Source organism: Paralichthys olivaceus, chromosome 20 (assembly GCF_024713975.1).
Source record: "Paralichthys olivaceus isolate ysfri-2021 chromosome 20, ASM2471397v2, whole genome shotgun sequence".
Lineage (NCBI taxonomy): Eukaryota > Metazoa > Chordata > Actinopteri > Pleuronectiformes > Paralichthyidae > Paralichthys > Paralichthys olivaceus.
In genome coordinates this window covers 1,261,234-1,288,449 of record NC_091112.1, presented here as the reverse complement: position 1 = coordinate 1,288,449, position 27,216 = coordinate 1,261,234, and the positions used below count along the sequence as shown (strand labels likewise).

Here is a 27,216-nt window from a genome sequence, read left to right as displayed (position 1 = left end):
ACTGAGCCGTGCCTCCCTGCTGCCGACTGGTGCAGCCTCTGCTGTGTTGGAACTCTGCAGCCCACTCGTGCACAGTGCTGCTGCAACATGTGCTAAATTTTGTAGAATTATTTTGTGATGATTTTTATTGGACAAGGAAAAGTGCAGAAAATGGAAGGTGATAAAAAAAAACAGCGTCACCTTTATGTGCCAGAAGTCACAAGAGTAAATTCCTCAAAGAAGATTTATGATCCTGATAACTTCACTTTGCATTTTATGTATTAAAGATATAAAACAACTGGACTTATGTTAACTATGTTGTTTACTTTTACACAAACCGAGAGACATCCACAGTTTTATTCAAGGTACTGGGACGTTTTCATTTTGTCGCCTTTTTAATTTCGTCATATCCTTGTTTTTTCTTGGTATTTTTAAAAGAGGTCGATTATTCAGATTATTCATTTCACCTGCGTCACGTCAGGTAGATTTGAATCTGCAATGCTGGAGAAGACTACAACTCCCATGATCCCACGCTGCTTCACCGCTTGGTCTTTTGTATTTTGTTTTGAGCTCGAGATGCCCCGAGCGGCTTTAGTAACACACAGTTTGGATCCATCATAGTTTTGCTCATTTGCTGTTAGTTTTCACAATACGATCGACGTATTTAAAGAACTAATCCCAGAGGTCCTCGTTGTGTTTGGTGATAAACGGGAATCACTCCGGAGTTTGGGATCTGCACGCCGACAAATCCTTATCTGTTATCTTTGGCAGTCGTCCTGTTAAATCCCGAATGTCAGCAGGTTTTCATTAACAGGGGTTCAAACAGTATTAGGAGTCTGCGGCTCCGGCTCAGCTCGAATCCTTTTGCCTGTTTGCAGATTTGCAGGAGCAATAAAACACGAGGATGAGTCTGTGACATTTCTCCACGTTGTCTATAAACCTGAATCAACCGGCCCACTCCACTCCAGACTTTAATAAATGACGTAGAACTGTTTCAAACTTAGAGTTAAAGATGTTTCTCCTCTTTGTCTCCTCCAGGGTCTCCTCTCTTCATCAGGTGAAGCACTGTGACCCTCCCTCCACCTGTCCTCCCTTCTCCCTCCCCCCGCAGACGTCACCCGCTGTCCCCAAATCCCTGAACCCCACCTGGTCGTACCTGTCGAACCCCATCTGACAGCTGCCACTGGTCCTGCCCTTACCCCATGGTGGCCCCAAGGCCTGCCCTCTCACTGCTATTGGCTGTCCTGGCCTGCACGGGGCCCGCACGCCCCTCGCCCCCCCTGCTGCTCCGGCCCCGGGAGAGAGAGAGGGACTCGGGTGGTGTCAACATCGCCGTGGTCCACTCGGGCTCCTCCCTGCTCCCGGAGACGGCGGTGGTGGGAGGCGCGGGGGTCGGCGAGCCGGGGCCGGGGCTGGGGCCCGGTCTGGGGAACGGTCCAGGAGGAGGAGGAGGAGGAGCAGGGGGAGGAGGAGGAGGGGGAGGAGGAGGAGGAGGAAGGGGAGTAACGGATACAGCTTCGTTGACAGGAGTGGCTGCGATGGCCTCGTATTCCTCCTCCCTGTCATCCCTGTCGCTGGCGGCTCTGGTGGGGGAGACGGTGATGACGCCGTCGGGTCAGGCCAATGTCATCTACCTGGCTGTGAACGAGAGCAGCCCGGGCAGCCTGCTGCTGCAGCTGTGTGAGCTGCTGGCCACCACACCACTGCAGGTACACCCACAATGCACCACCACCACCCCGGCAATAAAACAACCGCACAACAGTCCCACTCGGGTTTTACATCCCAGGAACTTTTAGAACGAGATGTTCTTGGACAGTAGAGGACATCGTGTACATCGATCATGAAACACACAGCGAGACCAGGTCAACACCTTTACGCAGTTTGAGTCTGACGACGCTGATGATGTGGAGGAGCTTGTGTTGAAATGTGTGTTTTACAAAGATTCTTTCATTCATTCATTCGTTCATTCGTTGTTCATTGTGGAGTTTGTTGGTTTAATCATTAAATCCCTCATTCATTCATAGTACGACTCTTAACCCGGATCTGAGTTTTTCACCCTCACCTCTGAGAGCCGCTTGTCCTCATACTGACGCAGGTAATACTTTACGCTACGCGCTTCACTCTGTCGTTCACTCCTTCACTCATCTCACACTGTGCACGGATCCGTTCATCTCTCGTACAGTAGCAGCAACAGAGACTCGTTACAAACGTCTCGAATCAAATCTGATTTTAACTCTTTTAGGAAACGTTTGTTATCTAATTTCCAGGTCGTGTCTGCAGTCATTTGCATATCAAATGCTTCCCTGTGAGAATTGAGCCGTCAGCTACGCTTATCTTCAATTTGCTTCTCAGAACCGCTGCAAGAAAACAAGCATTAAGTCATCAAGCCGACCTCGAGTCACTGCCCCCCCCCCCCCCCCATCATTACATAGAGTGAATCTCCAGCACTTTGTGCATTTCTCCTGAATTCAGTGATGTCGAGGTTTAAGTTTAAATCCACCACACACACACACACAAATAAAAACACGGCTGCCAGAACATTTCTGCACACCGCTGATTTTTTTGCACCAGCATGTAATGCAACAGCCACACCTGTTAGTGAGCCCCGCAGGAGCCGAGGGGGCCCACGAGCCAGGAGCTTATCTGTTGTTCCTTCGGTGTGAAGCAACTTAAGCTGTGCAGGAACAACACACTCGCTCCTCCTGACAGGATGCCAGGCCACTGCAGGGGCTTAATTCAGATTTTATCTCTTTGTGCATTGATTGCCAAGCAGAGCAGCAAAAAAAAAAGGCAAAAGCCTCCAGAAGCTGTTTTGTTATTTCATAAAAACCTTTAAAATGCTTTTGGAAACGATATTTGCTAGAAAATAAAGTCGTAGCTGGAATCTGAGCCGTCATCCTGCAAACTGTGAGCAGCACATGAACTCATTGTTCCGGTAAATTTCTCTCACTTGTTCTGCCTTTAGTTTCTTCTCCGGGCTCAGTGCGTGAGAATGAAAGAAACTTGATGAATAAAAACCCGATGAGGAGCTTGTGCAACTGCGTCTCAATGAAGATGATGTAACGTGCTCCGTGTGATGTGACTTGTTTCAGTGTGCCACCTTTTGTTCTACGTCCAGGGTTTGGTGTTCGAGGAGGAGAGACCGCCGCCGCCGAACCGGGCCCCTCTGGCCCCCATGCTGGAGTTCGTCTCCGCCCAGACGGGGGTTCCCGTGGTCGCTGTAGGGGGAGGGGCCAGCCTGGGACGAGAGCCACAGGTAGAAACGCATTACTTAACGTTGCATCATCATTTTTTTTTAAATTTCATTTGGACTGAGGGAGTGGGGGGGGGGGGGGGGGGGGGGGGATGACCTGTTGTTTACTACACAGCTGCTGATGATGCTGCAAGTCATTATGGGATGTACCGGCATAAATTAAATGATGATTTAAATCACTTACTCTGGGCATTGACTCACTTCTGTGTCAGTGTTTAGAGACTTAGTGTTGATGACTGGAGTCAATTCTAAATATCACATTTTAATTCATTATGTATTTTGACTTAAAGCCGTAAATTCACTGTCCTACAAAATAATTCTGAAAGTATTTAAACAACCAGCGCAGTTTGTTTTCAGCCTTGTGAATCCCGCGACTCTGATATTACGTTTTTTTTTCCTATTAGCTCCGTTTTTCATCTCACCCCCGTCGGTCACATTAGCTGCAAACTGCTCCTCTAACTTTGCGTGTGAAAGAAATGCACAGAGGGTTTTATAGCAGCTCTCTTGCCAAAAACAAGCTTCCTGCTGAGGCTGGAAACAGGTTTGATGAGCGCGGTGAGACTGAAGCAGAAAGTCTCCGGCCGTAAACCCGAAGCAAAGAGCTCAGATGGCACTCTCCACAAAAGTGTGCATTTCGGCTCTTTTATATTCCCCTCCCCCGAGAATATCGGGGACGTAACGGAGCCTGTGTCTCACGGCTGCGACACCAGAACACGGAGCTGAGTGAAGGATCTGATTTGTTCCACGCTCGCTGTAGGACACCGATCTGTTCTCAGAACCATAAACACTTCAGATCTGTTTCAAGCTGCAGCGTCACCTTGTTTATTCTCGCCTGCTCATTGCTGCGGACTAAATTATCGGGTGTCTTCTCTCCGACCGGCTCATTTGTGTTTGACTAATGGTGATGTTCTACTGACGGACAGCGATAAGTACGTCGGGCTAACAAAAGCAGTTCAGCGCCGCCTTACGGTAACTCTCAGAAAGCACACGGCCGAAACAGAACCAGGCATTAACGTATATTCTGGGTTACGGAAGCTGCGTAGCTAGCTCATACGAAAAGCTTCAGGTTAGCAGAGGAGTTAGCGTCCACTGTGATTGAATCAGCTCGCTAGCAAAGATACGCTCCTGTGGAGGTCTGCAAACAAGCACTTTAGCCTCCAGATGTGTTGAGAAGTATTTTTACAACTTAGCTCTGATCAGCTCTTAATTGCCTCTGGGAAACTGAGTCATGCTCGTTTCCTGACACTCGCCAAGAACCAATCAACCTTGTGCCAACAGTGCTTCTAAAACCGAGACTTGGGACACGGCGTCAGTCGTCCACTGTTCCTGCTGAGTGCTCACATGACAAGTTGAGCATTTTTCTTTTTAGCTCCAGCCTCCAAAGGGGAAACGAACATTTTGTTTCACGTCTCACGCTACATGCTCCGCTCTCGGCTGGGACAAGAAAAACCAGACACGCTCGTAATGTACGTCAGGCCGATGCTGGTTTGATATCTGACCCGGGTTGAGCGCAGCGTCACCTGAGGAGAGTCCTGCGGAGCCGCCTCTTTGATCGTCCACAGTTGATTCATTTAGATGCGTTCTGTGTTCAGGACGAGCTGAATAATTCATCGGAAACATCACACGTTATCTCCGCTGGACGTTCTGGACGTTTGCTTTATTTCAGCGTGTCAGCTCACGTTCTCTCCAACTCTTCACCGTCACGGATTCTTCCATCCGTTGTTCTAGTTTTAAGAAAAATACAACGGAGGAAAAGAAGTGAAATGAAGTCGTCTTTCAGGCACTGAGCTGCTCATCGGCTCCGATTAAATGTGACTGGAGCAGCAGAGAGGAAGGACTTTGTTTCATTCCGATACCAAGGACCTTTTTTAACAGACGCTGTGATCGGAGGAGGGGAGGACAGAGCTGAACCCTGAGGACAGAAGTGAGAATTAGCTTATTGTATTTTACAGATGTGTGAGATGAACAGTGTCCGTCCACCAGTCCAGGGTCTCTGAGCGAGAACTGATTAAAGGGAACTTCAGGCCCCCAAGACTTTTTTCCACTTATGCAAAAATCAGATTTTTCTATACATCATCAAGCTCCAGACACACACACACACACACACACACACACACACACACACACACACACACACACACACCAAGAAGCTGGTTCACATGCTAATATGAACGTCAAGCATACAAGTGTCCAACGGTGCAGGATTTCCACGCAGTCCCTTGGCAACAGCTCGGTAACAGTTTGAATCGTAACTCAGCCCTTTGTGTTTCGTGGCAGCAGATATTTTCCACCTCGATTTAGTTTTTTCCCCCCACACGTACAACTATTAACGCAATAAAGAGCTGGATTGTGGGTGATCCGCCGTGATATCACACAATAATTGGGTAATTAGCTCAGTCTTTACCAAGCAGAGACGTGTCGCTCTAATCTCTGTTTTATTTTCCTCACACAGACGCAGGTTTGCTGAGAGAAACGTGTTGGTTTGTGTTTAAATCTCTGTTTATTGAAAGTGTTGGAGAATTAACCGTGAATACAGTTTGTATTCTTTAGTAACTTTGAAGGGACACTACGCCCGACTATGACCTGGGTTTTATTTTGTCCAGATTCTGTAGTTTTAATCACCCTCCCTCTTCGCTCGTCTCTCCCAGGAAAGCGGCTCCATCTACCTCCAGTTCACCTGCTCCACCTCGCTCCAGCTGGAGGTCATCTTCGAGGTGCTGGAGGAGTACGACTGGACCGCCTTCTCCGTGGTGACCACCCGTCACCATGGCTACGAGGACTTCCTGGCCATGGTGGAGGGAATGACGGACGGCTCGTTCATCGGCTGGGAGAAGAACAGCGTGGTGATTCTGAACGTGACGGACGACCCCGGGGGGGCGCGAACCAAACGGCTGCTCAAAGACAACGAAGCCCAGGTGAGTCTGGGAAACGGTGGCGTTGGTTTATTGACATGTGTGAGTGAATGTCAGCGTCCAGGGGTAAAAGTAAGGTTTGCTTGAAACGGTTTCTGCTGTCGCTCATCTGAGCCGTTCTCATGATGAATCTGTGAAAGCTCCACAAGCCTTGAAGAGACAGATGGTGAAGCCATCTTTTTTTTTTTTTTAAAGATTCTCTCCTTCATTGTTGCTACGACCTCCTGCCATCAGCTGCTAGTTTCACCTTGAGAGACACAACTGGTTTCCTGTCGCCAACTGAAAGAGGAAATGACCTGCAACGTACTTTTCATGCTCTTCCCATGTTTGCTGGGTTTTCTCTGGGTTCTCCAGCAGCGACGGAGATTTTTCAGAGAGAGACAAACTCCAGGTCTGTGGGAAAAGTGGTCGACTGAATTGTTTAAGCCAAATGTTTCACAAACCTTTGATTACCTGCTAATTGACTGCTAATCAATTAACTGCTGTAAACCCCTCCTCTCGACCAACGCCCACCGGGATTGGCTCCAGCCCCCATGCGACCCTTAAAGGATGAGCGGTGTAGAGAATGGATGAATAATGGATGCGGCCGAGAAACTTCTTTCCAACCTTTAACGAAAAGGTTAGAAACGAAAAGACTCTTTTTCTGCATCGTTGCTGTTCAACTGCTGCGGAGAAACAACGGAGTCCAGAGGAAATGGACAGTGAAACCACGATGACCCAGCGTCTGAGGCGACCTTCCCCCGGACCTGACATCGTCTGGTGGCGCCGCAGGAGCTTCTCACTTCCTTTTACCCGACCGTGGACTTTTTAAACGATATGTCTTCTGTCTCTGTTTGACACTGTCCCGGTTTATTCGTATTTCTGACCCGCCTGGTAAATCTCCACGTGTTGGTGACCTTTGTCCAAATGTCGTCCAGGAAAAGGAGAAAGAAAGAAAGAAAGAGGGGGAGATACAGAGTGAACATGATGTAATGAAAGTGATATGAAATGTGGTGAAGCAGTGAATCATCTGATGTGTAACTTAACTCAAGCAGTTTTCAGACATGACCTGCGGACTGAACAACAAGAGTCACTGTACTGGAATCAGATTTCCAAACTGATTCTTGTCTCACTCAAACTGGAGACGTCAGGACAGACGCAGGGAAACGTTCCTGCTGTCAGACTGAAATGTTCCCCTCTGTAGTTCCTGTGCTGCTCTATGGTCATATCTTAAGAACTTATGAGCACGGGTCCATGAAGCAGCCTTAGTCTGAGTCTCACTACATTATCTCCTCACCTCTTGATTCTTGGACGACCCGCAAATCGATCTGATCTTCACGAACAATAAAATACGTCTTAATGCTGCTTTAGTGAAGCCAAAGCGTCTCAATAGTCCCCCCCCCTGGTGGTTGGCTGCAGTAGGTCACACATTCTGCCTCCTCCATGTTCGCGGACTGACACTTGAGTTTCTCACAGTATGAGACAGTTGCCGCTCACTCGACTGGAAGTGTTCGTCTCGGTTCTGTCGGGTTAAACCGGAGAGTCACTGTTCTCCCCTGGGTGCAGGTGAACCAGAAAACCTTGGATCACTGTTTCTGTTTCCTCTCAGGTTTTCAGGAGCTCACCTCCAGCACCAGTGAATTTTCCTCCTTTGTGTCACGAAGCTGCCTCTTCCATTATTCCGTGCCGCTGCTCACACCTTGAAACTGGCCTCTCTGAAAACCTGCCATCAGCGTTACGTGCCAACTCCTGCATAATCCACAATGTTCCGAAGGGAGCGGGTTCACAATGTGGCTGCGGACGTAAAAATGGTGCAGGTTCAGCACTGAGCAGTATTTGTGGACAGGACGAGCCCTGCGCTGTGAATAAAATCCACGCTCATGATGAGCGGTGATTAAATTTCGGCTCAGTCTCGTCATGTGAGTGTAAAGAGAAACGATTCCTGCCCAGTTTTCTTCTCTCTGTCTTCTGCTTCACACATTTACTCGTGTCTCACAAACAAACAAAATCTGCATCCGGACGATCTGAATTTATTTAACACCCGAAATGAAAAACCGTCCTCCTGCGCACGTCTGCCTCACCGACCCGACCGCTTCCCGCTGCAGCGCAACACAAAATTATTTATCTTTACGTCTCTTTTATGCATCTCAGAAGAAGTGGGGAAGGCTGCGGCGATGCACGGGCCATTTATTTTACTTCAAAGCGTGCCTTGGCCAATTAGCATAGCGCCGACATCAGCCGACGCTCGTGTTTACCGGTCGGCAGGTGTGTTGTCTCTTTTCCTACACGTCTGAGTCGATGAAGTTTGTCATTAGAAGACAGCGAACGAAAGACAAATCAAGCAGCACAGCAACAGGAACTTCTAGTGTCATGGATTTTTTTTTTTTTTATTCATTCATTTTTCATAAGCATCCAGCCTCAAAGCTTCTCGTGGGTTTGTTCGGCTCTTCTCTTCTGGATCCTGCACTGAAATGCAAATCAATATGGACCGCACCGTGTATCAGTTATTACATCTCGGTTATTGATTTGTACTTTCTGATCAGAGACTGAGTGAGCAAGATTTATTTAATAATTTAAAGAGAAGCTGCTGAGCAACAAATCTACATGTGGAGGTCGAGATAACATCACCTGGAGTTTCAAACCGCGTGGACCTGGCAGGGTCGATGCTTTTATTTATAAATGTCCGTCTGACGACTCACGTTTGAAAAGTTTATTTAGAACATCTGAGTCCAGGCTCCGACTCCTTCACTTCCCCAGATATGATTACATTAATATGATGGAAGTTCAGTATCTTGAAGTGTCGGAGCTACAGGTGGTCGCTGACTCTGATCAAAAGTTTGGGAAACTTCTTTAGTCGGCTGAGACGTGATGGAGCTGCAGAGAAGACGGGGGCAGATCATTTGTTGGTTCGTCTCGTTGAACAGTTTGAGCCGTGTAAAAATATTACAAGAACATTTTAAAGTTCTCAAACTGCTGTTGATCGCATGAAGTTTTGTTACGACCAATTACTTGACTTTTATTGACTTTTAATCCCGGTTCTCTGAGCCTCGGACATAAAGTGAAAACATTCTCCTTCCTGTCGGAGGTAAAAATGAGTCTTCCATTGTGAATCTAACACACTGACACTGGGTCTAAAAATTTAATCAGTGGCATGAAATCTAATTAAATGAATTCCTTCTTCTCGTCTAAATGCTGTATTTGTGTGTGTGTGTGTGTGTGGATATTCACCGCTCTGCTCGTTTCAACCGGTGCATTGATGCGGTTAAGCTCTGTCACGATAAAAAATGAAGTCGCGGGCGGATCTAAATGAAATGTTTTCTTCCAAAAATGAGATGTCCAACGTCTGAAAGATTGAAAGATGAGACACCGGAGCTAACGACTTGATTGATGGCGTGAAATTATAACAAATGACGGCTCTTTGTAAAAGAGGGCAGACGAAGCTCGGACTCCTCTTCCAAGGACGAGAGCAGACGTACGCACTTCAAGTTGATGAAATGCCGGAGCTGCACACAAAGAGGCCTGGATGTAGTCCGACTGCTCAGAGGACGTGATTGACAGCGATCGAGCGTTAGTGTGCGCCTCACGCCGACCCTGATCCCGTCTCCTGTCGGTCGAGTGGGAGGAATCAGCGTCATCTCGCCAGGCCTCGTGACGCCGGCGGCGATGGCGAATGTGAAGCATGTGACACGACCACTCGCCTGCTGCTGAGCGTCGGGGAAAAGTGTTTCACATTTCGGTTTTGACTAATTTCAGTTTTATAGCCTCGCCAATTGTTTCACAAAACTGTGGCGCAAATGCTCCTCAAGTGCTTCCTCTGTGTAATCATCTGAAGAGCCCTCAGCGTCGACCACACACACACACACACACACACACATGCTGCAGCCTCTCTCACCATCTTTGTCTTTTTAATCTCGCTCCCCTCATTCGATTCCCGGCTTTTAATAATGTATAAAGGGGAAATGTAAGCAGAGCGAGAAGCCCCATTTTTCAAGTGCAGCTCTTTCTGTAAGAACAAATAAATAAATAGGAGACGCATTAATGCAAAACCGCACCAGATTTATTGATGTGTAAGTGAACGTCATCCATAACTGTGAGGGAAACATGGAGGGGCATGATGGGGACAAACAGGGACGATGAAAGATGGGATGGAAATTCACTTCTTGCTTCTTCGGCTCCACCTCCACACTCTATCACCATCATTGTGTTTCTCTCCCTCCCACTTTCCTCCCTTTTGCTTGATTGATTAATTGATTCCTCACTTCTTTAACTTTTCTGCCCCTCCCTTGTTTCATGCTAAACATCTCCTCCCCCTCCGTTCCTCTCCTCCTCCCCAGGTGCGTCTGCTGTACTGTTCCCTGGAGGAGGCCGAGCTGATTTTCCGTGCAGCCTGGGCGGCGGGTCAGGCCGGGCCCAGTCACATGTGGTTCGCCGTGGGACCCGCCCTGTCCGGCCTGGGCCTGGAGGGGTTGCCCAAGGCCTTGTTCGCCATCCGGCCGCAGGGCTGGAGGGACGAGCCACGCAGGTACGAACAGGTTTAGAATAATGATGCTTCTTCTTTAAGCATTTTCTAAGAAAAAGAGCACGAAGCCGCAGTTCTTGGTTCAGTGGAAACGACCACCTGCTCTGTGCATGATGTATCATCTGCTGCGGAGTTGACCTGATTTCACCGCAGGGATCATTACATTTCTCATCTAATCAAATCTAAATAGACGGAGCGAGTGAATCCAGGTGAACGGTGCAATTCCTCACAGATTCTCCGGGTTACATCCACCTCAGTCATGAAAGGTGACGCTGCAGGAAGCTGATCGGAAAAGGATTTTTATGGAAAAGAGAAAAGAGAAAACAAAAATGAAACTTGTTTTGTCATCATTTAGATTTTTAGCTGCTTTTCTCCCTCTGAATATCTGTGGATGTGAATTCATCTAAATGAATCATTCAGCTTTAAAACACTTCTGCAGGTGAATAATGATGAAGGAATAATGGTCCAGTGTAAAAATAAAACCTTGGTTTTCTTGTTTTCCTGCTGAAAATAATCGTATCTGTACATTTTGATGTTTAACTTGCAATCGATGTATTGTGTAAATTCATTCTTGGTGTAATTCACATGAGAGATAAACCTGAAAATCAGATCGATCCTGTGAAACATCCGTGCTTAACGAGCTGACGAGGATCCCCTGAATGCACCATTACACTATTTACTACTGACCAGGTCACGGTGCCGGTAAAAAGATAATGGATTTACCAGCCGTGTCCCTCAAATTCCTGCATTTAAATTGCAATAGTGATCTCTGTGGTGCATTACAGTGCAGTGCAAGGCTGCTGCAGATGGATTCCTCAGCGATACACGAGAAAATGACCGGGAACCAGTCAAACGAAAAACAGGCAACCATGGAAATCCTGTGTCCTCGTCCTGAAGACGAAGTTGAGCCGTCTCCTGTGGAGAGGACAGCATCAGGGACGGCTCAGTCTCACTCGCTCCTCATTCGTGTCCCGGTGAAAGCAGCGTGTTCCGGCTGCTGATGTGTTGAACTCTGAAAACGAGGCTCGGCTGATTATGAGTTTGGGATCGTCAGACTCACCAGAACAAATCTCATCCGCGGGAACATATTGTTGCTCTCAAAAGCTGAACCCTCGTGGTAAATTTCACCCTCACATGTGATGATGTCTGAAGCGTTTGGTGTTTCTCTAAAGCAGCGAGATACAAATCAGAGTTGAACTTCCGTCCACACTAAAGAGCAGCTCCCTTCTCACGCTCGCTCTCTCTCTCCCTGCAGATCAAAGTGTGATCCATGATTAAAGACAGAGAGAGAAACAGCGTCTGCTGATATTTATTAGTAAATTAATGGAGAAACTTGTTTCAGCTGCTTCGGTCGTGCTCCATCGTCTGTGACTCAGTCATCAGCTGACTGATAATTCACATCCACGCACGTGTGCCTCTCTCGCTTGACGTGAACCTGCAGGTTTATCAGTGCTCGGTGTTAAACCACGACTACAGACGACGCAGAAGATCTGATATTGATGTCACGGAACAAACGCTCTAACTCTCAGCGAGAGAGGGAATGTGTTTTAACGTGCGAGGAGGTGAACTGTGTCCGCTGTGGAGCTGACGAGGAGGTGGTTTGTCTGGATTCATCACTCTCTGACCGACGCTTCCGTCCAACGGCCTCATTTACAGAAATTGGGCGATTCCACAGTGTCTCAGTCAGTGAAGACGTAATTACTTCTCATTTAGTTGAAGTCACATGTAATTTAAATTCCCACGTTGGGTGTTCTTTTTAAATTTTCGCTGACGTCCTCTTAAAGTTTTGGAGGAGTGCGTTCCTCCTGTGAGTTTGGTGTTATTAGGTTTCATGGTCAGTGGAGAAACAGTAATTCAGGCTGCGGCTTCTTTCTTCCACCCAGACTTTAATTTTTTCCCCACTGGACCTCAGCAGTGTCAGAAAAGACCTTTTGAAAGTGTCCCGGTGTCTCCGTCTCACATTGTTCTCTCTCTAATCCTGCAGGCGCATTGCCAAAGGCGTCTCCGTGCTCACCCACGGGGCGATGGCTCTGCGGAGGGACCAGGGGGCCACCAGCCGCTCGCAATACGCAGGCAACTGCCAGAGTGACGGGAACCAGACCCACCGAGTGCCCGACAGGATCAGGTGAGAGGGAGGAACAGAGGGAGGGAGGGAGGGAGGGGGGGGGACAGAGGGTGACTTTGAATTTTCATGTCGTTCACACCAGCGTCCGACGTGCAGCAGAGTGAGCGAGCAAACAGCCGAGCAGGAAGAGTAAACACAGCTTTAATGAAGCTTCCACATTCAGAGCAGATCCACAGAGCTGAGTCATGCTGGCCTCAGAACGGACACATGATGCTACAGGTTCCACGTCACCTGTTATTGGACGTAGTGATGACAAACTCCGCACCGAGAGGATCGTCGGGTCATGCGTGTTCAAGGCCTGCAGACAAAACGCTGCTGCTGCGGTTCTGCGCGCGTCACGAATGTAAAGTGACGTCGGCAGAACGGAAAAAAGGGCGTTTCGATATAAATGATATTATTTCATACACATCACTGTGGTGCAGTGGTGCAGTGGTCTCCTCACAGTGAGGAGGTTGTGGGTTTGAATCCCAGTTTGTCTGAGAGGGTGTGGACATGTCATGGGTTCTCTTCAGGAACACTCACACAGTCTAAAGACGTGTGTGAGCGTTAAAGGTTTGTGTCTGTACGTCCGCCTTTTACGTGAGCTTGGATTCTGGGGTTTCCGTCTCCCCCTTCGCTATCATGGCTCCTAAAATACACGACTCCTTCACGTCCACGAGCAAACCCAAGGGGAGCGCGTGTTTAAAATCCTCGTGTGAAATGTTCCCGGAGTGAACAGATGAGCTGCGATGAGGGAGACCAGGAACAACCGAGTTTTAACTTCCAGCAGAAAATAACAGATTGGAGCAGATGTGAGAGATGGATGACGCTGTCGGAGAAATCTTCTCTGCACAGTCAACGGGTTTGACTGCAGATGGATAGTTACCACAGGTCGCCTGCCTGCCTGCGCTCTTTAATGAAGTGAGGAGCTTCATCTCAGACTCGGCAAAAACATTTCATGCCCCTTAAGAATCCGCCGCCCGGATGCTCTCAATCAGCAGCAGGGCTGTCCGTCATGCTGACAGGCGGCGGGGCCCCTGGGACTCTGCAGGGCGAGTGGCAGCGACAGCCCTCGCCGCGGCAGCAAGAACGACACCTGTAACACGTGAGCGGGTTTTTACTGTCGCGGGCCTGAACCCTGACACGGAAATGTCTCCGGTAGAAATAAATCTCCACGTTTTTACGCAGGTAAACGTTTTTGTTTTTGTGAATTCTCACATCTGGTTAAAGCTCATTTCAGTTTACGCACGTCGCTGCTTCAGATCATTCAATTAAGAACCAAGTCTTCAGTTTGAGTGAGTTCACATCGGAATCAACCGTGTGTGTCTCAGGAGGTCGAGCGGGTCATCAACTGTTTGGAAGAGCAGTGCATGAATTCAGTCTATTTACCTTTTCACTTCAACAGCCCACATTTCCAAGTTCCAAAAACTAACTGGACCCTTTTTTCAGTAAATGTTTGAGTTGTCTCTGCAGCTGTGTTTAGACGATTGCTGTTCACCGTTTTGAAATCGACTGCCTGCTGGTCGCTGCTCTCGTTGGGAAACTGAGAAAGTGAAACCGATGCTGCACAAAGAGCTGCTGACCTGTTTGTTCAGAGTTCAGTGAAGCTTGACTCGGTCCACAGAAGCTGAACTGGAGCCGCAGACGGACACACAGAGATTTCTGGAATCATTCGATTTTCTCTTACGTGCAACATTTGCAAAGATTTTTTTAAATTCTCACTTTCTGCAATGTACAGCGCTCTTGAGTTTGTGAGTGAGAGTGAAGCAGAGCGGCTGCGTGCTCAGCACATCTCCGCTGAATGACTGTAAAACAACGTACAGATCGATATCCTTCATTACCTTCTGGATTTATGGACTTTGTGATTCAGAAATATGAAGCCTCGCCACACGGTTGTACACCACGGCTCGTTTACGCTCTGCTTGAACGACCAACAAAGACAAACATGTGTTCCGACAGCTGAGACAGACAAAAGACACATAACTGACGGCATTCACCCCCAAAAGACAGGATTCCTGCGAACAAGCAGCTGCTCACGTATACAGACGTCCTGAGTGTGGGGGTGCACAGAAAGTGGGAGAAGGAGGGAACGTGTGCGTGGACTGAAAGGACAGGAAATGTGTGAGATGGAAGTTTGGCAAGCAGAGCTGGAGGAGTGTCGGAGGGGTGGAAACGGAGAGAAAGAGTGAACGGAAGATGACGGGAGACGAGGACGGAGATAATGATGATGATGATGATGATGCTGCCGGTGATTTGCTTGGAAATAATTTTGCAGCCATCAGATTACAAACAACAGCAGAGCAGCGGCGGCTGCAGGGAAATGAGTGAAGAGACGCAGCGCAACGCAGTGGAGCTCCAGACCGTCGAATCAGACTCAGCAGCAACGTGATCATTCACAGAAACACGTCGTGTTGTGGATCTAATGTCCGTCTACTCGTCTAATATTATATCGTCTAAAGGTTTGAATGGTGCAGCGTTTATGAAATGATGTGAGAAGACCAGGCATCGTCCTCGTCCTCTGTTACAGACTCGAACACGTCTCTTGATAGCGTCTTGCAGGTTAAATGTCATGATTGACAGCTGACTCTGACTCGATCCTGTAGAGATTCTGGCTCTGAGATATTTGGACTTTATTTCTGTGCAGTGGGAGGAAGAGGAGACACTTCGAAACAAACAATCCGACAGAACCTACGAAGAAACTAAGAGTTAATTGTCTTTTAAGCTTTTCCTCACTGGGGTTGTTTTAACATATTAAAAATTAAAAATCACCTCGCGCAGTTCAGAGTATTTTTTCTTGCAGCGACTGTTTGGAAGAAAAGATTGTTAATACTCTGAGCAGGTGACTGCAGGTAAAAGTTAAGAGTCGCTCCCTGATTTGATCGATCAGAACCACTTCGGTCATCAGAGGAAGGAGGAAGGAGACAGGACGAAGGAGGATTTAATGCCTTCAGACGTCTGAGACACGGAGAGCATTGCAACCGAGTAAGTAAAAGTGTGCGCAGCGAAAGAGGGATGTCAGGGGGAGGACTGGGGAGAAGACGGGGACACAGGATGACAAGAGTGGGACATCCAGGTTGAAGCCCAGTCTGATAACAGGGCTGAGAAAATGAGGACAGCCGTTTGAGTTGTATTTCAAATATAGAAGCAGTGCATGACATTATTATTGTGAATAATATAACACGGTGTCTCAGAGAGGCACAGACAGCGACCGGTGAGGAGGAGGTGAGGAGTTAAAGAAATGGAAGCGGAGGAGAAAGTGGAGAGAAAAAGACAAACACAGGGAAAGAATGAAAACAGAAGAGCAGCAGGAGGAGGAGGAGGTGGAGGACGAGAGTCAGACTGAAGCTCCGCCAGTCACCTCGAGGCCTCAGGGGGGGAGCGACTGCTCATCTGGAGCGGAGGAGTGTCACACCGCCCGCTCTGTCTCACTTTTCTTAATTCCCTCACCACGCTGAGCGTCAGCGGCCGAACTCATCGAGAGACAAACAGGAACACCCTGCGTGCTTCTCTTAGAGCTCCACCCACATCAGACACCATCTCGTTTATTCAGAGTTTCATCCAGAGAATCTCAAACACGCGATCACACAGGAGATCTGGCCCCCGTGTGATCAAAGTGACTTCAGGCTGAAGACGCACACGGAGCTGCACAGACCCAGAGGAGACGTGTGCACGTTTTCTATGATTGATGATGAAATACGTCAGAGCCGTACGGTCTGCGACGCTTATTTGCTGTAGTGCTTTCAGGAGATGCACCATGGGAAATGTAGTTTGTTTCTAAAGCGGCGTTTTCAGACGATCCAAACGAGGGGAGCGACTTTGAAGCAGAGTTTCGTTGATAAAGAAACAACGATGAAAATAATAGAGAAGAAGATTCAGACACGATGATGCTCCGACACAGAGAAGGGAGGAAAATGATTTATTGGTTTCTTCATAAAACGCTCATGAACTTGAGGCAAAGGATTAAACTCAAAGACAAATGTTAAAGCTATCAAACGTTTTTTTTTTATTTCACGTCTCCGTCGGCTTCAGAGGCTGATGAATAAAAGATTTTGTAAATGTAGGAATTCTGTCAGCGCTTCAGAAAAGCTTGTTGTTTTAAAGTGAGACTCTATTCGGCCCCTCGGGTCTGAACGCGTTAAAACACTGTTGTTCCACTCAACTGGTTTTTGTAGCGTCCACTTGTTTTGCAGCCGTGTTTCCGTTCTGTGCATCAACACAACGTCTGCTGACTCGTCCCAACTCCAGAATCACAAACATCATCATTTGTTCGGACCTCCATTGATATTCAACCCACAGTTCAACCAGCTGACAGAGATATCTATCGAGAGCGAAAAGTAAAATCACGTCTGAAGATGCTGGTGATGAAAATGCTGTGGGTTTATCCTCCGTCTCGCTCTGACTCAGTCTGAATCAGAGCTTTTCTCGGCCGTCGGCCTTCAATCACATTCATATCAATTTCATTGAGTGCGACAAAAACACCATTTGTATTGTTTTTCATTTCTTTTGCATTGTTTAAAGGTCAAATTCACCCACGTTTCACCGCGGCTGATTAAATAAATGCTCGGTTTTATAAAACAATTACCTTGAAAAACACGGAATAATCAACGAGTCTCAAGACTCCACGTCCTGTGATGGTGCTTGTACTCGTCTGTCATTATCTCTCTCTCATTCTCTTTCACACCTTCCCTCTGCTCCTCAGCCTCCCATCTGTTGGGTTTCCTGGCGTTCGCCCGGGTTCCCTCTCTTCTGCTCTTCTGGCTCACGCGTACATTTACTCTTTTTATTACTCCGTTTTCTGCAGTGTTTCCCACAGACGCACTTCGATCTGAGGCTGCGGCGTGGGTGCACGTGCACCTGCACGAAGATTTCCCTCGAGCGCAACAGAATTCGAGTTTGTAGATACACAGATTAGAGTGAAAGAGAGAAACCGTATTGATGTCGCCCGTGGTTAACCCCTCAACTGAGGATGGTAGCACGAGCGCACATGCTGCACCTGAACACAAAGATGTGTCATTATGTTTTGGTCCATTATGAAAACATGATGCACGTCCGGCGGCGCTAGTGTCACGACACAGTGACCTGGGGCGTTAGCCTTGGCTTGCTCTCTAAAATATAAAAAGCTATGATACATCAAGATAATTGTGTCGAGTGCATGCGTCGGCTGGACCTGCAGACCGCGTCTCCATCTCCAGATCGCTGCTGCACACACTCTGGACGGCAGCGTTTGTCTCCGGGACACTTTGGGCTTTGTTCGTGGACAGCGGGAGGAGCTGGAGACGCAGCGTCATTGGTTTCATCCAGTGTGAGAAAGCTTGGACTCACGCATCGTCAGAGCTGTGACAGTGACATGGTCTCCAGAGTCTCAGCAGCTCTGCCCCAGCTGAGCTGTCCCTCCTGAGGCTGCTGTTGTTTCTGTCCGTCCCTCGTCTGTTGACTTCACTGATTCGTCCTCAGATGATCGGGCATCGGTGGAAAATGTCTGATTCCATGGAGCCGACACTGAAACCTGATCGCTCTCTCTCTCTCTCTCTCTCTCTCTCTGTGGGTGCCGACCCGTCATGTCGAGCCGTCCTCGGGAGTTAAAGTTCCATGACTCGTGTCCTCAGCGATCAGGATAATTTATTGGGACCATAAGAGCCAACGGACGGGCAGGCCGAGAAGGAGCTTTGTAATATGTGCTCGGGGGGGGGGGTTTAAAAAGGAGGGTTGACTTTACGGTGTAATTATGCCAGGACTTTGTTAATGGTGCTGCCAGGACTAATGGCCGCTCTAATGCTTTTCTTTCCCCCTCATCTGCTCTGACCAGCGATGTGACGAGCGTCTCAGTCGTCCTCCAGCTCTCTGTCTCGTTTTGTCCAGAGCTTCACCAAATACAGTTAAAGAGACAAATGATGTTTCTTTAGAGTTTCCTTCCTCCAGTGCGTCATAAAGCTCTGCAAAGTTAACTGGGCTTCATCCGGAGGACAGAGGCTGAGAGAGGAGCTGCAGCGACCGACAGTTTGAGGTTTTCTTCACATTAGAGCAAATATTTTACATCCCTCAGTAAAACTGTCAACCTGAACGAATCCCCACGAACAAGTTCTGTTTCCTTTAACATGATTATCGCTTCTCAGCCTTTTCATGATCGTTCAGGTTTTTAATCTATATATATATTAATACTGATTAATACGCACAATAGGCACAGATGTCTGTTAGTCACATATTTAAATAAACACACTCAGGGCTCTGCAGACTTTCTTCTCCGTCTTATTCTCTGTAAAACCTTATCTCGTCCCATTATTCCCTCCACTCTCCTCCTGCTCATTTCACTTCAGAACTCAATTAATGTGTCTGTAAGAGCTGAGCTCCTTTGTGGCGATATGCTTCATTCACGGGCTGAATCAGTCATTGTTGGAAGGTTGTGGTTTATTCAACGCCACGGGTTCGTCGAAGGTGGCGTCACTGAATGCTGACGTCCGTCCTCCTCTTCACACTCGGCGACGTGTCTCCTCTCCACAGATCAGACGAAATCCTTGAGGCCTGAAGAAAAGTACTTTCAAAGTTCAGCTGAAGCCGACACAAGACTCCCGGAGTCTGACTCCAAAGTTATGACCTTTTTAGAGGGAAATGTATTTCTTCCATATTCCATAGAAGAATTTCACGCCTGTGAGAATTTTAATCTTCTCTTCCGTTGCTCGGGAAAGCTACACTTCCTACTTCCTGGAAAACCTTTCATTATAAAAGAGACCTGCTGGTTCATTGGTTAAACACTTTATTTACTGAGAGACCAAGTTCAACGTTCAGAACTCTGAACCTCTGAGAAACAAAGAACACGATGAAAAGTGATAATACTGAAAGTTCAGTTGTTCGTAGAGAACGAAGGATCATGAGTTCAGTCTGCTGACAGGAAGTGAAGGTGAGAACTACACAGTAAGACTCAACTGATGGATGATGGATGATGGATGGATGGATGGATGGATAGATAGATAGATGGATGGATGTATGGATGGATGGATAGATAGATGGATGGATGGATACATAGAAAGATGGATGGATGATTGATGGATACATAGATGGATGATGGATGGATGGATGGACGGATTGATAGATAGATGGATAGATAGAAAGATGGATGGATTGATACAAAGATGGATGGATGGATGGATACATAGATGGAAGAAGGATGGGTTGATGGATTGATAGAAAGATGGATGGATGATGGATAGATAGAAAGATGGATGGATGATGGATAGATAGAAAGATGGATGGATGGATAGATAGAAAGATGGATGGATGATGGATTGATGGATGGATGGATACATAGATGGAAGAAGGATGGGTTGATGGATAGATAGAAAGATGGATGGATGATGGATAGATAGAAAGATGGATGGATAGATGGATGGATTGATGGATGGATGGATGGATAGATAGATAGATAGAGGGATGAATTATTTCAAGTATGGATTGATTCCATCATTAGCACAGTGTCTTAATGTCTCTCACTCAATCATTCAGTCATCCAGTCATTCGTTCTCTCATCAATCTCTACTTCCCCTCATCTCTCACATTCGTACACAGATCCCCTCACTCCTCTTTCACGTGCTCCTCATCCACTTCTCCCTCCCTCTCATTTTTCATTCCTCCCTTCCTGCTTATTAAATCACCCTCTCCCCCCCCCCCCCCTCCCCTTCTCACTCTCTGCAGCACTCTCTCCATCCATCTCCCTATCTGCTCTCCTGCCCATCTCTGTCTCGTGTCTCGGCTCCTCCGGGGACCAGCAGTCACGGAGGCATCTGATGTGTCGTTTTGCATGTAAATTGGATAATTGGATTTGGACGCGTAGTGCGCGGTGGCGGGGAGGGAGAAGAGAAGGCGGGATGAAGGGAGCGAGAGGGGCAAACGAGAGAGGTGGAAGAATTGGACGAGACAGGAAAAGTCAAAGATTCCTGCGTGTTCATCGACATCGTGAAGGCGTGGAAGTGCATCCGTGGCTGGAGCTGAACGCACGCTCGGCCTCAGAGGCTCATGGGAAGTTGCTTTTCGAACATAAACTACACATAAGAAACTCCAGAAGATCTCAGCTCGTGTTAAAGGCGACGCAGAGAACATCGCGTTTGTCTTCTGCGCGTATCGTCAGGGAAAACTTGCGATGATAAAATCTTTACGGATGGCGTCCGACCACCAACGCAGAAGCGATAACCCGTACGAATCAACGAGTGAGTCTGCTTCTTCACACCTGCTGTAGATAATAGATAGTGCGGCTGCTTATAATTACCCAGAAGCCCTCACAGGTCAATCCATCCACAAATGCAGAACTCTTCATTATCACCGTCAGACCTCCGTCTCTTGACAGCTGCCTCACGGCGGGGGAAATGCAGTCCGCCTCTTTCTGTCAGTCTCTCTTCACAACATCTCCCCCGACCCCGTGCCGCCTGCAGCCTCCTCCGCCCGGAGCGGCAAACAACCACATTACCTGAGACGTCATTTAATCAGTGGGGGATTCGCCTGCCTGCTGCAGATGAAGTGCGCGTCCTGCCGAATGTGCCCTCGGACCCGCTGCATTAGCCGCGTGCTAAGTGAGCGATTGTCAGTAACGGCGAGCGGATCTCCCCGGGTTCTGTGACTTCCGCTGCCGTCGCCGTGAAACCTGTCAACTCCGTGAAACTCACACGCACATGTGTCACACACTCCGCCGGTATCTTGGCCGCGACCCGTCCTCCAGGTGCTAATGAAGGCCGTCACATCAGCGTGGTGCCGATACGTGTGTGTGTGTGTGTGTGTGGAATACAAGAGCTGCTGCTGCCGCTGCTCATAAACATGCAAATGGAGCCGTAAAAGGAACATTAAATTCCTGCTTCTTGTCTGATGTTGAAATAGCTACTCTCCTCCACTCAGCGCTCCCTCTCTCTAATTGTTTCTCCTCTCCTCTCGGCCCCTCCATCACTTTCTCGTTTCCTCCGTCTCGCTCTCATCCCATTTTCTAGCTTCTCCATCAACAGTTTCCTTTTTTTTTTGTGCCCTCAGCCGCCCTCTTTTTCTGTTTTCCTCCGTCTGTCGTCCTCCCTTCATTTCCCTTCATCTGTCCTCACCTCCTTCCCTGTTTCCCTCGTTCTTTACAGTCATCTTTACTTCCTGTCATCATCCTCTCTTTTTTTCTAGGTCCATCTGAAGCACATAAATTACTTCTTGCATCGTCATACTATGAATATTTTACTTTGTAAACTTAACATAATCTATAATACTTAATATTTATTTCCCCTTTATCTTAATTTATTAACTACAATACCTCATATCAACGTGATTCGTGTTGTTGCTAGTTAAGCTACTGAGCTAATGAAGTAACTCAACATGATATCAGTGATTATTTATCAAGTTTTCGAGCCTCGACGACCTGAGAGGTTGTTTGTCCTTCACTCGACAAATCCCCACAGACACGAGGAGAACATACAAAGAAAAACCCGCGATTCAGACCGAGAACCTTCTTGCTGTGAAGGGGTTTCACTTTCACATCTTGGTGACGCACAGAGCAGCCGTCTCTACCCGCCTCTCCACAGATCACATCTTAGTGAAGTGGTTCGGCAAAACGGACGCTCGTCACGGAGAAGACAGCGAAGCATGTTGTTTTTCTGAAATATCTGATACCGTGTCGATGACGCTCAACACGCTACGACCTCTGGGGTCGTTTTCTGACGTGAGCAGTGTCGATTATAAAAGAGGTTGAGGCCTCATCTCTCCCAGGTAATAGGGAGAGATTTATTCAGCGGCTGCCCGTCATCAGATGATGAAGCACTTGACCAGTCGGAGCACGTTTCCCCCGGATCACAACTCTACAAACACCGATCGACTGTTTCCACCACATTATGATGCAGAAAGGGGGCCTTTAATATTTTACCACCAACAACTGTTATTTCATCACGTCCCTCTTTTCCTCCCAGCATCCCTCTCTTCCCCCCCCGCCGTCGCCATACTAGTCCACGGACACAGCTGCACTCAAACATTCTGCCTCTGACACATGTAACGCCAAGCTGCACACATCACCATGACAACCCGCTGGGACGACAGGGAGATGGGACGAAAGACGGAGACTGATGGACTCGGACGGAGAGAAGAGGGAGAGATCAGAGAGATTCGAAGAGGGCGGGCGGGCGGGCGGGGGGGGGACACAGATTGAAAAAGGGGGACGGAGGGAATAAGAAGACGTGGGGGTAAAAAAAAAAGAGGAGAGGAAAGAAATGGTGTAGAGACAGAGGAGGAGAATCTGAGGTTTGGATCAGACGTGTAACAGAAAATCTTTCTGAGGCGAAAGCTTCCATTGATTCTGAGCCGGTTTTCAACCAAACACTTTCCCGTTGCTTCAGAATAATCAAAGCCTGCAGCCACATGAATTCTTTCTTATTTGTCAGCAGCATTTTGTTTTTTTTCTTCTCTTGAAGCATGAAATAATTATTTAGCTACGTCCAGAGATCATCGTTTTTTTTCCATCAACGTCGTATTTTTTTAATATTTTTGATCCACTTTCTTTTATTTTTCTCCCCTTTTCTTCTTTCTCGTGCAAAGCTCCGTCGGTGCTTCTCCTTTTTCTTTTTGTGTTAAAAAAAGCTGGAGACGTTCGTTGTGACGTCCAGTTAGCGCGGAGCTAACCGCCTCACGCAAACTGGAGCTGCAGACGTTCTCGTGAGACTTTTTTCGGTTTAGTCTGAATCTAAATATCAGGTGTGAAAGGTTAGTATCAGACTCTGTCATGTGATTTGGACTTAAACAGACTTTCTGTCTTTCATAAACAGTTGGACACCATTGAATATCATCACATGTTTAAAATGTGATGTGCAGCCTGTTTGCTTGTACGTTCTTCTCTGTGAAACCACGAGCAGCCCGGTCAGCACCTTCCACTGGAGTGAACTCACTGATGGATGGATTCGTACCCGCGGGTTTCAGCCCAACACATTTCTCCCGGTATCTCCCCCCGAGTGGCTCGCCGTTTAAAATTCAGAGTGCCACAGAGTGACAGCCTCTCTTGACAACTTAAGATGTCTCACGATGAGTCCTGTCATGATTTGTGAATATTAAAGAGCCACATGCGGCACGGCTAAATCACACATCACGGATCCTGCGCTCCTCCAGAGCCGAATGCATGAGTCACGCGAGAGTCATGATCGCCTTTACATCTCTGACAGGCGGCCGCCTCCCTCTGGTGCTAATGGTCACAAGCCTTTCATTTGTGTGGAGATTCCACCGAAGGCCTCTCCGTCTTCTACTGTGCGTGTGTGTGCGTGTGTGTGTGTGTGTGCGTGGTCAGTAGCGTGAAATACAAACATTACATGAGCAGAGACAGCTCTTCTGGTGCGGCTGGTTCCAGGGGACGGGACTCAAACCCGCGGCAGCTCCGTGTCAGGGCAGTGTGAGTTAGTATCGGAGAGAACGTACGTGTTGGAGGCTGCGGTGGAAACGCTCTCTGGACGTTGTGGCGTCACGTGTTCAGCTGCTCGTTAGTGCTGCGTGTTGTAGAATTCCATTTAGTCACATGTTGACGTTTTCTATCTTTTGAAATCATGTGAATCTTTCGTCTCATACCTGGTCCTGGTATTAATCTGCAGCTTCACTCATGTAGATTTAAAACACAAACTGAGGAAGACGACCTTCGTGCCTTTTACTTCTTCATCTTCTCGTTTGACGCATGCCGACGCACAATATGAAACGTTTGCTCGGTTTCCACTTTTCCACAGAACTCAACAGTTTTTTCCATCTCGTTGTTCATTTATTCAGTTTTGTCTCACGTACAGTAATAAATGCTGATAATAAAACTCTGATGTGACACAGACGTTCTGGTCAATGAAAGAGAGAGCGATGAAGAGGTGCAGAATAAATGCTGCATTCATCACGTGAAGCCTGAAGTGGCTCTTGATCAAGATTCAAGGTCTTTATTGTCATCGGGTACAATGAAACGAATCATAACGTCCTCCGTCTCTCCCTCCGTCTCTCCCTCCGTCTCTCTCTTTTCATCTCTCTCTGTTTCACTCCCCAGCAGCTCTCCCGCCGCCTCCTTAGTGCGTCGTCATGGTTACGCAGAAAGCTTCCTTGTAACAGGCGGTGAAGGGGCCGGATTGTCTCCACTGATGGAAAGACCGCTGCGATCTCGGGTGCTTATTAAGGCAGGACTGTGAACCATTAGTGCTCAGGAGCAGATGGATCCTTTCACACGAGTCTTTTCCCTCCGCACGTCTGATTCTCTTCCATCAGCTTTTCTTTTTTAATACATTTAATTTAATCAGACAATAAAGAAAATGTTTAAAATGTTTGTCCTTCCCAGTTGAGTGAAGGTTGGCACTAAATCCTCCTCGCGTCTCGATGGACGTCAATAAATAAAGTCAGAGAATTGCCGGCGTCCGTGCAGGATGACGCGCGATTGACGGCTGAGACTGACTCACGACTGGCGGAGCCCATGAATCGGTGGGATGACACAGCCTCTGACTTCAGAAGGTCGAGATGGCTTCGCCTGAATCCGGGATATTCTGCCTTTATTTTTGTGCAAAGGGAGGAAGTGATGGTCCATCTTTATTTACGGTCATCGGATTGGACACAATCTGTCTCCATGACAGTTCGACTCACTCATAAATGTCCAAGTCATTATGTGTCTAAAAGACATTGAGAGACAGGTGGAGACACTGACCTGTTGTATTCTGTTTGTATTCAGTCCAGCTGTGTGTGTGTGTGTGGGGGGGGGGGGGTGTCACCTCATCATAGTGACTAGATTTACTCCGGACCCCCGGGAGCCGGAGCAGATGGTGTTCTGAGGAAAAGTTGGATTAACGTGTTTGAGCAGAATTGTTTCTGGTCAACATGTCCGTCTCTCCTCTCGTTTTCTATTTTCCTTCTCTTCATCTCTTCTTCTTCAGCTGTAATTTTTTCCCTCTCTCAGACTGTGAAGTAATAAAACAGGAACTAGTTCCACTGGGAGCGCTCCCCCCCCCTCCCCCCCCGCCCCCCGCCCTCCCCCCTGCGTGATGTATGGTCGTCACGTGCCTCGGTAACGAATTCAGTGATTAAATCAGCTCCGCTGTTGTGTGGGTATAAAACAGACTGAGAACAGCATCTCTCAGCCCCCCCGCCCCTCTCTCTCTCTCTCTCTCTCTCTCTCGCTCATTTCCCGCTCTACCTCCTGGGTCACGGGGAAAAACTCAAGACTAATCATCTGTGACATTTTCTATGAAATTAATGGCAGTTTTGCTAAAGACTGAAGTAGTTGTTTGACCTTTATGCAGCTTCTGGACGTCTTCATTGTGCCGCTGGAAGCGATCGGTGGCCGAGCGGCTCTCCGTGCACGCCGCAGCAAAGTGATGCTTTGTCAATAGCGACAGCCCACATCTCTCATCGACGACTGTTTCTCCCAGCGGGAATAACAATCAACCAATCACAGCTTCATAAAGGGGGTTTAAGACTCATTGTTTTGAGCACGAAGCAGAGAGAAATAGCTACGCCCAAGAAAAAACAGCTCAGGAGAAAATAGCCACAAACACGGTGAGAAGAGATGGATTAGATTGACAGAGCCGGGGGTTGTTGAAAAGAAATAATAGCTCCAAAAGTGACTCACTGATTTCTTTGACTGCGGTGAAAGTTAACTGCTCATAGCAACAGCTGCAGCGCTCGCTTGTGAGGCGGCTTCACTCAAGGTGATCGAGCTGGAAAAAACCAAATAGCCCTCATCCTTTACGAATAGAAAGCAGTCGATAACAACGCAAGACTGAATCAGAATCCATCCGACCGTCGAGCTCAGGTCGCGGAGGTAGTGGACGAGGTAGACGAGGTAGCAGACGAGGTAGCGGACGAGGTAGCAGACGAGGTAGCGGACGAGGTAGCTAGTAACGTTTCCATCCCCGACTACACTTTCCAGCTCTTCCTGAGGCGCGTAAATAAAATGACAGCGATTTTTCAGGTTAGCCTTGAAAACCCCATATTTGGAGCAACCGTATTTTGGGGGGTGGAGCCGAACTGAAAGCAATGCACCCATTGGATGATACTTGCTGTCAATCACACCCTGGTGTCCACGCCCCCAATCCATACTTTGCTCTATGGTCTATTTGAGACGTGAACTCCTGAGGAACATGTTGACTGCATTGGCTTCACTTTGAGAAAGTGTCTGGACTTCGACTGCAGACGAAAACTTCGAGGTAATTCAGGTTTAAATCAAAACATTTTGGATTCATCTGAATATTTATACAACCACTATTCATAAAAGTGTATAAATATAATTAAAACGTATCTCACTGAAGAACAGGCAGAGACAGTCACCGACGTGCTCAGATGAATAAAGGGAAGAAGAACCAGAATAAATTAATGTTTCTCTCTCTGTTCAAACAAATCGTGCTGACGTGATAAAGACTGAACACAAGAGTAAGACAGAGCTCGTCTCTCAGGGGCTTCTGGGACAGTGTTTGTAAAACCAATGTGTTTCCTGCAGCTGCAGCAGAACGAGGACAAGAGGAAGAAGAAG

General features: G+C 47.7%; 1 protein-coding gene across 6 annotated transcripts in view; it reads left to right on the top strand.

Annotated features, from left to right (window-relative positions):
* grin2da (glutamate receptor, ionotropic, N-methyl D-aspartate 2D, a) overlaps positions 1-27,216 on the top strand; it is a 168,872-nt gene that overhangs the window by 86,011 nt on the left and 55,645 nt on the right. For 5 of the 6 annotated variants that reach the window (XM_069516307.1, XM_069516305.1, XM_069516303.1 and 2 more), the window contains 5 exons: positions 1,018-1,688; positions 3,098-3,235; positions 5,881-6,147; positions 10,458-10,645; positions 12,627-12,767. In XM_069516307.1, the coding sequence (XP_069372408.1) occupies positions 1,182-1,688; positions 3,098-3,235; positions 5,881-6,147; positions 10,458-10,645; positions 12,627-12,767 (1,241 nt within the window). In that variant the 5' untranslated portion in view covers positions 1,018-1,181. Of the gene's footprint in view, positions 1-1,017; positions 1,689-2,003; positions 2,075-3,097; positions 3,236-5,880; positions 6,148-10,457; positions 10,646-12,626; positions 12,768-27,216 lie in introns of those variants that run through there. The other variant, XM_069516308.1, reaches the window with a different exon arrangement.